General features: G+C 35.7%; 1 protein-coding gene across 1 annotated transcript in view; it reads right to left on the bottom strand.

The window, feature by feature from the left end:
* The window catches only part of LOC148952087 (uncharacterized), a 114,420-nt gene that overhangs the window by 51,010 nt on the left and 50,453 nt on the right, over positions 1-12,957 (bottom strand). Inside the window, exons 3-4 of the mRNA XM_089089527.1 lie at positions 4,233-4,400; positions 1,905-1,979 (exon numbers count right to left, since the gene is read on the bottom strand). Of these exons, the coding sequence (XP_088945653.1) occupies positions 1,905-1,979; positions 4,233-4,400 (243 nt within the window). The remainder of the gene's footprint in view (positions 1-1,904; positions 1,980-4,232; positions 4,401-12,957) is intronic.

Below are 12,957 nucleotides of genomic sequence, written 5' to 3'. Positions count from 1 at the left end.
AGACATTTTGCGGTGTGTTTTAAAGTCGTAATTTGTCTCTACAACAATTTACAAATAACAGTTCAAGTAGGGATAAATCCTCTTGCTAGACAGTAAAAACCAATGCTAAAAATTCCAGATATTTCGATCACAATCGCAGCAACCGTCGTCCTTATCTAATAAAAGGATTTATCCCCATTTGAACTGTTATTTGTATGTCATGGAAAGGCAGTGTGATCTTCAAAAATAACTACTGTACAGCAAAACTATGTACACAACAGGTAAGGATTTTCTTAAGACTTTTGAAGGAAAATTAAAGGAGCTAGATTTTGTGGGGTACTTGAGCATTAAACGTACTCTTTTATATACTCATGGAATGTCAAACTAGAGAAGCTACAGATACCCGCCAGACTGGTTATTTCAAGACACCGCTATGAAGAATTGGAATGCAAAGAGTAGTTTTCACTGCGTTTCTATATTTAAACTGTTGTTTTTTGGGATTTAGGGGGGGGAGAGGTACCGCGGTTAGGTTAGGTTACGTGTTTAATGTATTGTATGCTTTACCCCCCCCCCCTCCCCCTAATGTTCAAATATATAGCCCGAAATTTTTTCTAAACTATTATATATTCATCCTATTTTATTTTATTTCATTTGCATTAACCAAACTTGACTTCTTTAGCAGTATATAAAAGAGTCCGTTTAATACGCAAGTACCGTTTGTAGTGTATATCCCAAATAAATACTTGATTAACTTCTAGCGTAAATAAATTTTTCCTTGTAGTTTTTCCAGAAGAAACTTTTTCCTCTTAATTCAAGACTCCAAAGTCTTTTTAATCTTTAATTATCTGCTGGTCCTAGCTAGAATTTCGAATTCGGCTTCTTGTTTCCAAAATTTTTTAAAACTAAAAAACACTGACAATAGCTCATATATAGCCCAATATATGAGCTATACTCATTAGGAATCAAGCCTTCGTATTTTTATAATTTATCTGATGTGTCTTATATTGTGTATGTAGACGACCTGCAAGTTTTAAGCCGAACCAAGTATATTTTGGCATTATCGGTGCAAAGTATTTCTATGATGTTTCGGGATGTTAGTCTGTTCATGAATGTTGATAAATGCGAATATTTATTTTTCAATCCCAAATCATCAGCTCATAATTTTTTCTGTGGATTCTCAGTAATTCGCAATGTTACGTGTTTGCGGTGGTTAGGAATTACTATTTGTTCTACACTCATTTTTTTGCGACCTCAAGTTCTGAGAGATGTTAAAGAAAAGTTGAAGATCGGATATGCGAAAATTGTACCTAACCATGCAAAATATTCACGCCGAGCCTTAGCTAAAATGTAGTCCACATATTGTAACCATTCTGTCTTGATTTTAAGTAGTAGGTAGTCTTTAGTGAATTTTATTCATTTGCGACATATCCTTTTTGGTAATTTTTTATATATCACGTTTTCAACGTAAATTACTAATTTACAAAGTACTCAGATTTTTATATTTAATTATTTTCATAAAGGCCAAATATCAAATTGTTAAGTGCGTAGTACTAGTTTAACAAGACACGCCTTTGTATCCCTAGGCCCAAACCATAATATTATCCGCGTGTTTTTGTCAGTGATTAAGGTTCAAGTTATCTTTGTTTCTGTGTATTGGATTTATTTCCCTTTTTAGTGTACTCTACTTCGCTTGTTTTGTATAAAAGTTGGTTATAAATAAATTATTAATTATATAATAATTAATAATTTAGAAGGGAATTTAACGGCATTTTTCTTCAAAAAGACTAGATTTTAATCTTTTACCTTACTTTATCTTGCGTTATGAATTAATGGGACGATGCTGAAACTTTTGTTGGGGAGCGTGACTCTTGGTCCCCTGTCTCTTTTTACAAATGTAAACTATAATTAACCAATTGTTACAATACCTGCAAATGGTTCTGCCCAATTTGGTAGCTTGAGTCTCGCGACTGCGCAAGATGCATTATAGATGAAAGTTGGATCTAAAATTAAAAATATGGTTTAAAGGGGTGTTAGACAATGTATGGCATTTTGAAAGATAAAAATTCTGGAACAGAACTTTGTCAACCCTGGTTGAAGTGTGAGTTGCCGCAGTTAAACCAAAATGAAGTGATGTAACGATGCCAAGGTTTTCTCAAATTACGACCCAAAACTGTGCTTTCAAAACACATAAGCTAGAGCTAGTGTAGATCTAAAAGGATTAATAAAACTCTTCCGTATAAAAGTTGATTTTGGGCTGTCTGAAGTTTAATCACTCTTTGCTTGTTTTTAAAGAAGATGTTTATTGACTTTGTGTTTGTTTTTGTGAAGGCCATATCTGGAAAAGGAAATTTCATTTCATCCATTCCGTCAAGTCAAAACCTTAAAGTCAGAGAGAGAGAGAGAGAGAGAGAGAGAGAGAGAGAGAGAGAGAGAGAGAGAGAGAGAGAGAGGAAAAGAGAGAGAGAGAGAAACATAGAGAGAGAGGTGGGGGAAATGTCAGGAATATTACAGAGAAGGAGCGAGAGAAAGAGAGGGGGAGAGAAAACGAAGATTGAAAAATAGTAGAAAATGAGGAGATGGAGAAACAGGGGAAATTTGCTCTAACCAGGTGACAGCAACAAGATTACAATACAAAAAGGAATATTAGAAGGAAGAAATTCTACAAACTCTAATCAGTGAGAACGATTTAGATCAAAAGTGACTGGCATTGAACTTCACAGTAAAACAACATAGACTGTGCCCACAGTTAAAGTTGCAGAGTTCGATCATAGAAGGGCTAGAAATAACAACTTCAGTAACAACTTGCCACATTTATATGTTATATTGTGGTTTCATTTCCCTAATCCCCATCCATCTCCCTAAAGAAAGAGTCCTGCGAAATGTCAAAATTCTCTCAATTTTTCCTTTATTTTCTGTTTAATTTTTCATTCGATTCATCAGCTTTTATTACAAATAAGGATAAAAATATTGTCAGATATAGATTAGCGTCTCTATGAAACACGAAGATAATTTTCTTCTAAAGTATTCTGTTAAATTAGTTCTGTTTGTATGTTTCTTTAATCCGTTTTCATTTTGTCTTATAACATAGGTTTGCTAAGCAAAGTTTACGAACATTTTCATTTCAAGGTGTGATCTCAGGTCTAATGCAGACCATTTTTTTCGATTTAAAATTGATTCTGTCAATGTTTGTTTCCCTTTATGGTCTTTTGTGAAACCAAATTTGTTATTATAGCAAGGTTCTTTGAGTTTTGAAAGAATTCTTTGACATATTTCCACAAAAATGCTACTTTTCAATACAGATTTGAAAGAAATATCTCTACGATTTTTGATAATTAAAATGAAAACAAATATAAAGAGGACATAATTTAAAATATATAGCCAATTAACAAAAAATTAAAGTGCTTTATAGTTATAATTTGAAAAATAAACTATACACACTAAAAGATCTTTAATTAACGAGGACAGAAACCTAAATTAAAATGTTTACCGCAGAGGCAGACGAATTCCGTACATTTCAGAGACTCTACAAGGAAGTAAACAGGGAATGCAAAGGTTCAACAGGTTCGGTTATGATCTTTATTCTGCAAAACTGGGAGTAAATCTCGAGTTGAAACTCAGTTTTTAATGGCAAAATCCTAGATCATGGGTTTTTTGCCATCTTAGAACTAGGTGAATGAAACTATCAAGAATGGGACCAAAGACTGAGTTATGCCCCGGGAGCTCTATGAAGCATCTATTTCTGCCTCTTTCCCCCTCCATATGGTATGAAATCTTGATCAGCTCTGACCAACTTTCTGTTATAAAGTAAAACTTTCAGGAATAGATCTAGAGCGCAAATGAGGCCCAGAAAAGTATTTTGATCCTCATGAATTTGCTAAATCCTTATTCGTAAGGTTTAAGAAATTTTACACAATACTTTAAATTTTTATAAAATTCTAATATAACTTGAAATCCTGCTCAAATCATTGAAACTGTGTTTTTAGAACCTATAGTCAAAGAAAATTGGACTACAGCCAAAACTAAGAAAAAACCTATTTTTTCTGTCGAAATTCATGATAGGCCTATCTTAAAAATAAGGACAGAGAAGATATAAGAATATGAAAATACTTCCCCAGGGCAAAATTTAGAGCCTGAATTTATTCTTAAAATGTTTATTTTCATAATTCAATTGGTTTCGGAGGTAGTAAAAACCCCGTCATCTAGAATTTCATCAAAGATTCAAAGTCAAACGGTAATTCAACATAATGACTTACAAAGAAATATAATATGTATCGGAAGTCTTCTTCCAAGAAGAGTTACCATGGTCAAGGAATGCCAAAAGTTGTCAATATCTGGTAACCAATATGCGGCGCATTCAACAACCATTCCATGGATTATCGTTGCCAGCCATAGCCATTTCCATCTTCCACCGACTCTTTGTGCTTGAAAATAAATATATGTATGTATATATATTTTTTAAAATTAGTTCACTAATCTTGCAAATATTCATCCTAGTAAGTTCAAGTATCGTTTTCATTAAAAATCTATAGAGCCACGTAGATAACTAGTAGACATAATCAGACAACATAACGAGAAAGGTAGCGGAAGAGGCTTCTCTTCTTGTAAATGTGGTGAGGACGATTTTGTAAGATTCTCTTCCCTTAAATTTGGTCGATCGTGTAAGAAAACCCAAAAGGGACAATTGGGAGACTTACTCCTACTTCCAACAAAGTTAATTTTGCTCGAGATTCGTCAACCTATTGCGGCAGGTATTGCGATGACAGTAGAAGGGGGGGTTCTACTCCGATCAGGGCTCCTTATATGGGCATAGAACCACGTGGTTTATGGACTTTGTCAGTGAGAATTTGAAAAACAGTAATTTTGTCACATTTACGGATGGTTTTATGGACTTTGTCAGTGAGAATGAAAAAACAGGAAGTTTGTCACATTTATGTCTGTTTTCATGGATGGTTATGTGTGTTGATTATTTGATGTTTTTATGGATTATTGAGTCTAATGGGGGCAGGTCAATGACACTTCCTTCTTGTTGTTGCTCGATGCAAATGCCAAGGTCAATGTTATTGTTGTTTTGAACAGAGTCATTAGAGAGAACACGTGGTTAATAGGGTCAATGTTGTTGTCGTTCGAAGCAAAGTTAATGACACTTCCTTCCTGTTCGAGGCAGATGTTATGATCCAGAAATAGTATTTATTATTGTTATTCGAGCCAGATGTTATGAGGTTCCCGGAAACAGTTAATGACACTTCCTTCCTGTTCGAGGCAGATGTTATGATCCAGAAATAGTATTTGTTATTGTTATTCGAGCCAGATGTTATGAGGCTCCGGGAAACAGTTAATTAATGTCTGACAGATGACGTCAAGTTAATTAATGTCCTTGCATTTCCAAAGAGAATTGTCACCGAGAAACAGTTAGATCACACATGATGTCATGATTGATTGATTGACACAAAAGGGGAATTAATTTGTTGTTCTATAGAGAATTGATTCACGAAAGGGGAATAATTTGGAGTTCTAACAAGAGAATCGTTTCCGAGGCAGATGTTTTGATCTTAGCGCGCGAAAAGGTTTCTTTGTAATTTCAAATGTGAAAGCACAGGGATGCCAAACAAAAGGAACACGCTGAAATTTCGTTTAGGGATTATTTGGGCAAAACTGTTTTAGACAGGTTATGGAATTATTTCGGCGAAACAGCTAGAGACATTTTAAGAGATGATTTTTGAAACGATTTTGGAAGAGGTTTTGAGTGTGGTCGTTATAATACACAAGTTCCATTTGAACAGTGTTGCGAGGTCCTCTACCCCAACCCCAAAGGGTTCCCAGCCCCCTACCCCCACCCCGAAAGAAGCCCCCGGTACTCAAAGGTCCCCCAAGCTCCCAAAGGGCCACCGGCGCCCCAAAAGGCCCACCCAGACCTCCAAAGGCCACCCCCGGGCCCCCCAAAGGCCCATCGAGCTCCCAAAGGACCAACGGGGTCCCAAAGGGCCCCCAGACCCCACAAAGGCCATCCCCGAGCCCCAAAGGCCCGCCCCGGGCCCCCAAGGTCCACCAGACCCCCAAAAGCCCTCCCTGTGCCACAAAGGCCATCCCCAGGCCCCCCAAAGCCCCATCGAGCTCCCAAAGGACCAACGGGGTCCCAAAGGCCCTCCACCGGTCCCCAAATGTCCCCCAGGCCCCCAACTGCCCCCCCGGACCTCCAAAGGCCCACAGGGCTTCCAAAAGACCACCGGGCTCCCAAAGGCCCTCCCCCCGGTCCACACAGGTCCCCCGGGCTCCCAAAAGACCACTCAATCCTCAAGGACCTCCGAATCCCCAAACACCCGCCCTGGGCCCCAAAGGTCCTCCCCCGGTCACCATACATGCACACAAAAACTTACACACACACACAAAAACTCACACACACACACGAAAACTTACACACACATGAAAACTTACACACACACGCCAAAACTTACACACACACACAAAAAAACTTACACATACACACAAACACAAAAAATTACACATGCACACGAAAAATTACATGCAGACAAAAACTTACATGCACACAAAAAATTACACACACACACACACACACACACACACAAAACTAAAACACACAAACACACACACACTAAAACTAACACACACACTCAAAAAATAACACACACACAAAAATTACACACACACACACACACAAAAACATAAACATGAACACAAAAAAACTCACACACACACACACACACACACACACACAAACTTAAAAAAACACAAACACAAACAAACATAAAAAAAACTAACAAACACACACACACGAAAACTAACACACACAAGCCAAAACTTACACACACGAAAACTTACATTCACACAAAAACTTACATTCACACAAAAACTTACACACACACACACACACACACACAAAACTAAAACACACAAAAAAAAAAAAAATAAAACACACACACTCAAAAAATTACACACACACAAAAAAATACACACACACACACACACACACACACACACACAAGCTAACAAAAGAACACAAAAAAACAAATAAACAAACGAAAACACAAAAGCACACACACACACACACACAAAAAATACACACACAAACACACACGAAAACTTACACACACACGCCAAAACTTACAAACACAAAAACTTACACACACACACACAAACACACACAAAAACTTACACATCCAAACGAAAACTTACATGAACACAAAAACTTACATGCACACAAAAACTTACATTCACACAAAAACTTACACACACACGCCAAAACTTACACACACACAAAAAAACTTACACACACACACACAAAAACTGACACATGAGCACAAAAATACACACACACACACGCACACAAACTAACACACACACACACACACACACACACAAAACTTACACACACACACACACACACGAAAACTAACACACAAACCCCAAAACTTAAACACAAAAAAACTTAAACAGGCACACAAAAACTTACACACACACGCAGGAAAAATTACACACACACACCAAAACTTACACACACACACACACACACACAAAAATACACACACACACAAACTAACACACACACACACACACACACACAAAAACATACACAAGAACACTAAAACTAACATCCACACAAAAACTAACATTCACACAAAAACTTACACACACACACACACACACAAAAAACTTACAAACACACACACACACACACTAAAACTAACACACACACGCAAAAACTTACACACACACACAAAAACTTACACACACACACATACACAAAAACTTACACATGAACACAAAAACTCACACACACATGCACAAAAACTTACACACACACACACACACAAAAACTAACACACACACACAAAAACTTACACACACAAAAACAAACACACACAAACACACACACACACACAAAAACAAAATTACACAAAAACACAAACACACACACAAAAACACAAAAAAACCCTCAAAACCAACAAAAAAAACAAAAACAAGCAAAAAATAACACACACAAAAACTAACAAACACACACAAAAACTTACACACACACGCAAAAACTTACATGCACACAAAAACTTACATGCACACAAAAACTTACACACACACAAAAACTTACACACACACACACAAAAAACTAAAAACCACACACAAAAGAATACACAAAAAAAAACTTAAACACACACTAAAATTATTATAAAAAAAAAAAAAAACTCTCACAAACAAAAACTAAAACACACACTCACAAAATAACATTCACACACAAACTTAAATGCACACAAAAACTAAAACGAACGAACAAAAAATAACACACACACACAAAAACTTACACACACACACACAAAAACAAACTCACACACAAAAACAAACAAACACACACACACACACACACAAACAAACACATGCACACGAAAACTCACATTCACACAAAAACTTACACACACACACACGAAAACTTACACACACACACCTCAAAACTTACACACACAAAAGCTTAGACACACAAAAACTTACACACACACACACACACACACAAAAAAATACACACACACGACAAAACTTACAGGCACACAAAAACAAACACAAACACACACACACACAAACTTACACACACACACACACACACAACTTACACAAACAAAAACTAACACACACACACACAAACACACACAAACTTACACAAACACACACACAAAACTAAAACCCACACACAAAAGCTTAGACACACAAAAACTCACACGCACACACACAAACTTACTAACACACTCAAAAAATTAAATGCACACAAAAACTTACATTCACACAAAAACTTACACACACACAAACAAAAATACACACACACAAACACACAAAAAAAAAACACACACAAAAAATAACACACCCACACAAAATGACAAACACACACAAACACACACACACAAAAAAAAACAACCACAAACACAAAAACAATAAAAACACAAAATCATAGACAAACACAAAATTAACCAAACACAAAAAAAATCTAAGAAAAACACGACAAAATTAAAATGAACAAACAAAATTACAGTCACAAAACAACTTACACAAACACAAACACTTACACACACGCACAAAAACTTACACACACACACACAAGCTTACACACACACACACGCATGAAAACTTACACACACACTCAAAAACTTACACACACACTCCAAAACTTACACACACACACAAAAACTTACACACACACACACAAAAACTTACACATGCACACGAAACTTACATTCACACAAAAAATTACATGCACACAAAAACTTACACACACACACACACACACACACACACACACAAAACTTAAACACACACGCAAAAAATGAAACAAACACAAAAACTAAAAAACAAACACACACACAAACAAACAAAAAATAAAAAAAGAACACAAAAAACACACACACACACGCAAGAAAACATACACACACACGCCAAAACTAACACACACAAAAACTTACACATTCACACCAAAACTAACACTCACACACACACGAACACTTACACACACACTCAAAAACTTACACACACACACACAAAAACACACAAAAACATACACACACACACAAACAAAAAACAACCCACACAATCACAAACACAAAAAAAAACACAAGCATACTAAAACATACAGTCACACAAAAACTTAAATGCACACAACAAAAAACAAACAAACACACACACAAACAAAAATAAAAAACACACACCCACACAAAAAAGAAAAAAAACACACACACGCACACAAATAAACACACACACTAAAACAAAAACCCACACACATAAAAACACAAAAACAAATGAAAACAAAAAAACTCACACACACATTAACAAAAAATTACACACACACACACACAAAACTTAAAAACACACACAAACGAAAAAATACACACACACGAAAAAAAATAAACACAAACAAAATTAGAAACACACACACACACACACACACACAAAATTACACACACACAAAAAAAAAAAAATTACACACAAAAAAACTTAAACACACACACACACACAAACTAACAAAAACACACAAAAAAATTATATACACAATAAATAGCTTATACACACAAAAACTTACACACACACACAAAAACTTACACACACACACACACCAAAACTAACGCACACACCAAAACTTACGCACACACAAAAAATTACACAATAACAATAAAAATAAAATTCAAAGAAAAACTAAAATTCACACAAAAAAATACACACACACACACACACACACAAAACACACAAACACACACACACTAAAACTAACAAACACACACAAAAATACACACACACACAAACAAAAACTTACAAACACACAAGCACACACAAAAATTACACACACACTCACGAAAACTCACACACACACGCCAAAACTTACAAACACAAAAACTTACAAACAAACACACACACACACACACACACAAACTAAAACAAATATACACAAAAACTTACACACACACACACAAACACACACAAACTTAAAAACAAACACAAAAACTAACACACACACACAAAATCTAAGACACACAAAAACTAACAAACACACACACAAACATACACCAACAAACAAAAACATACATCCACACAAAAACATACATTCACACAAAAACTAAAACAAGCAAAAAAAAAAACACACACTCACAAAAAATTACACACACACACAAAAACTTACACACACACAAAAAATTACACACACACACACACACACACAAAAAAAACTTACAAATGCACACGAAAACTTACATGCACACAAAAACTTACACACACACACACACACACACACACATTAAAACTTAAACACACACGACAAAACTAACACACACAAAAACATAGACACACAAAAACTTACACACACACACACACAAAAACTTACACCCACACGCAAAAACTTACATGCACACAAAAACTTACATGCACACAAAAACTTACACACACAAAAACTTGCATACACTCACAAAAACTAACACACAAACACAAAAACTTACACACACACACACACTAAAACTTACTCAAACACACTAAAACTTACACACACACACGCCAAAACTTACACACACACAAAAAACTTACACACTTACCATATCACAGTTACATTGTCTTAATTTTTCAAATTTCATTTTGAATTTCTGTCGTGAAATGCAAGAGTTGGAATATTTCAGTAGTGACTTGTTGTGCTTTACCTTCTCACAGTTACATTCTCTTGATTTTTCGAAGTTCATTTTGAATTTCTGTCATGAAATGCAAGAGTTGGAAAATTGGGGTCTTAGTCCACCAGCCCGAATGGTGGAAATCCACTAGCTCAGTATTGGGGTCCCAGTTCACCAGCCTGAACGGTGGAAATTCACTAGCTCAGAATTGGGGTCTTAGTCCACCAACCTGAATGGGTGAAATTCACATTAGACGAGGTTACGTGCGCACACACACACAGAGAGAGACGACTAACACACAGGGACAACACACACACAAAGAGACGACACCTAACCTTTTCCGGCGAGTATGGTTAGGTTAGGCTAGATTAAGTTAGGTTAGGTTAAGTTAGGTTAGGTTAGCCCACGTACGCTTCACTTAGGTTAGCTTAGGTTAGGTGAGAGACAGGCAAAAAGTTAGGTGTATGATTAGGTTAGGTTAGGTTAGATTAAGTTAGGTTAGGTTAAGTTAGGTTAGGCTTTGATTAGGTTAGGTTAGGTTAAGTTAGGTTAGGTTAAGTTAGGTTAGGCTAGGTTAGCCTACGTACGCGTGCGTACGTAGGCTAACCTAGCCTAACCTAACTTAGCCTAACCTAACTTAATCTAACCTATCCTAACCTAACTTAACCTAACCTAACTTAATCTAACCTAACCTAACTTAACCTAACCTAACTTAATACAACCTAACCTAACCTAACCTCTATGCGCGCGTACGTAGGCTAACCTAACCTAATCTAACTTAACCTAACCTAACAATATTTTTTCTGATTTTGTTTGTTTTTGCAAGAAAATAGCTTGTCCTTAGCAAACTTAGCCATAGCTAGATGAAACTCAGCATAAATATCTTCATCTCAGAATAATTGTGAGGGTGCTAAAGGAACATTGAACATTTTTTTTTCTTTTTGTGTGTGTTTTCACAAGAAAAGTAACTGTGACAAGGTAAACCTTAACCAAACACTACTGAAATATTCCAACTCTTGCATGTCATCGAAAGAAAATCAAAATGAACTTTGAAAAATCAAGAACATGTAACTGGGACACTCTAAACCACACACAATCACTTATGAAATATTCCAACTCTTGCATTTCAAAGAAAGAAATTCAAAATAAACTTTGAAAAATCAAGAAAATGTAACTGTGACAAGGTATACCACAGCCAAACACTACTCAAATATTCCAACTCTTGCATTTCAACGAATGAAATTCAAAATGAACTTTGAAAAATCAGGAAAATGTAACTGTGATAAGGTAAACCAGAACCAAACACTACTGAAATATTCCAACTCTTGCTTTTCAACGAAAGAAATTCAGAATGAACTTTGAAAAATCAGGAAAATGTAACTGTGACAAGGTAAACCACAACCAAACACTACTGAAATATTCCAACTCTTGCATTTCAACGAAAGAAATTCAAAATGAACTTTGAAAAATCAGGAAACTGTAACTGTGATGAGGTAAACCACAACCGAACGCTACTGAAATATTCCAACTCTTGCATTTCAGCGAAAGAAATTCAAAATGAACTTTGAAAAATCAAGAAAATGTAACTGTGACAAGGTAAATCATAACCAAACACTACTGAAATATTCCAACTCTTGCATTTCAACGAAAGAAATTCTAAATGAACTTTGAAAAATCAAGAAAATGTAACTGTGACAAGGTAAACCACACCCAAACACTACTGAAATATTCCAACTCTTGCATTTCAAAGAATGAAATTCAAGATGAACTTTGAAAAATCAAGAAAATGTAACTGTGACAAGGTAAACCACAACCAAACACTACTGAAATATTCCAACTC

Source organism: Artemia sp. Qi Xiang Cuo, chromosome 5, assembly GCF_049724085.1.
Source record: "Artemia sp. Qi Xiang Cuo chromosome 5, ASM4972408v1, whole genome shotgun sequence".
Taxonomy (NCBI): Eukaryota; Metazoa; Arthropoda; class Branchiopoda; order Anostraca; family Artemiidae; genus Artemia; species Artemia sp. Qi Xiang Cuo.
The sequence above is the reverse complement of the archived record's forward strand: the minus strand, read 5'-3'. Positions and strand labels throughout refer to the sequence as shown.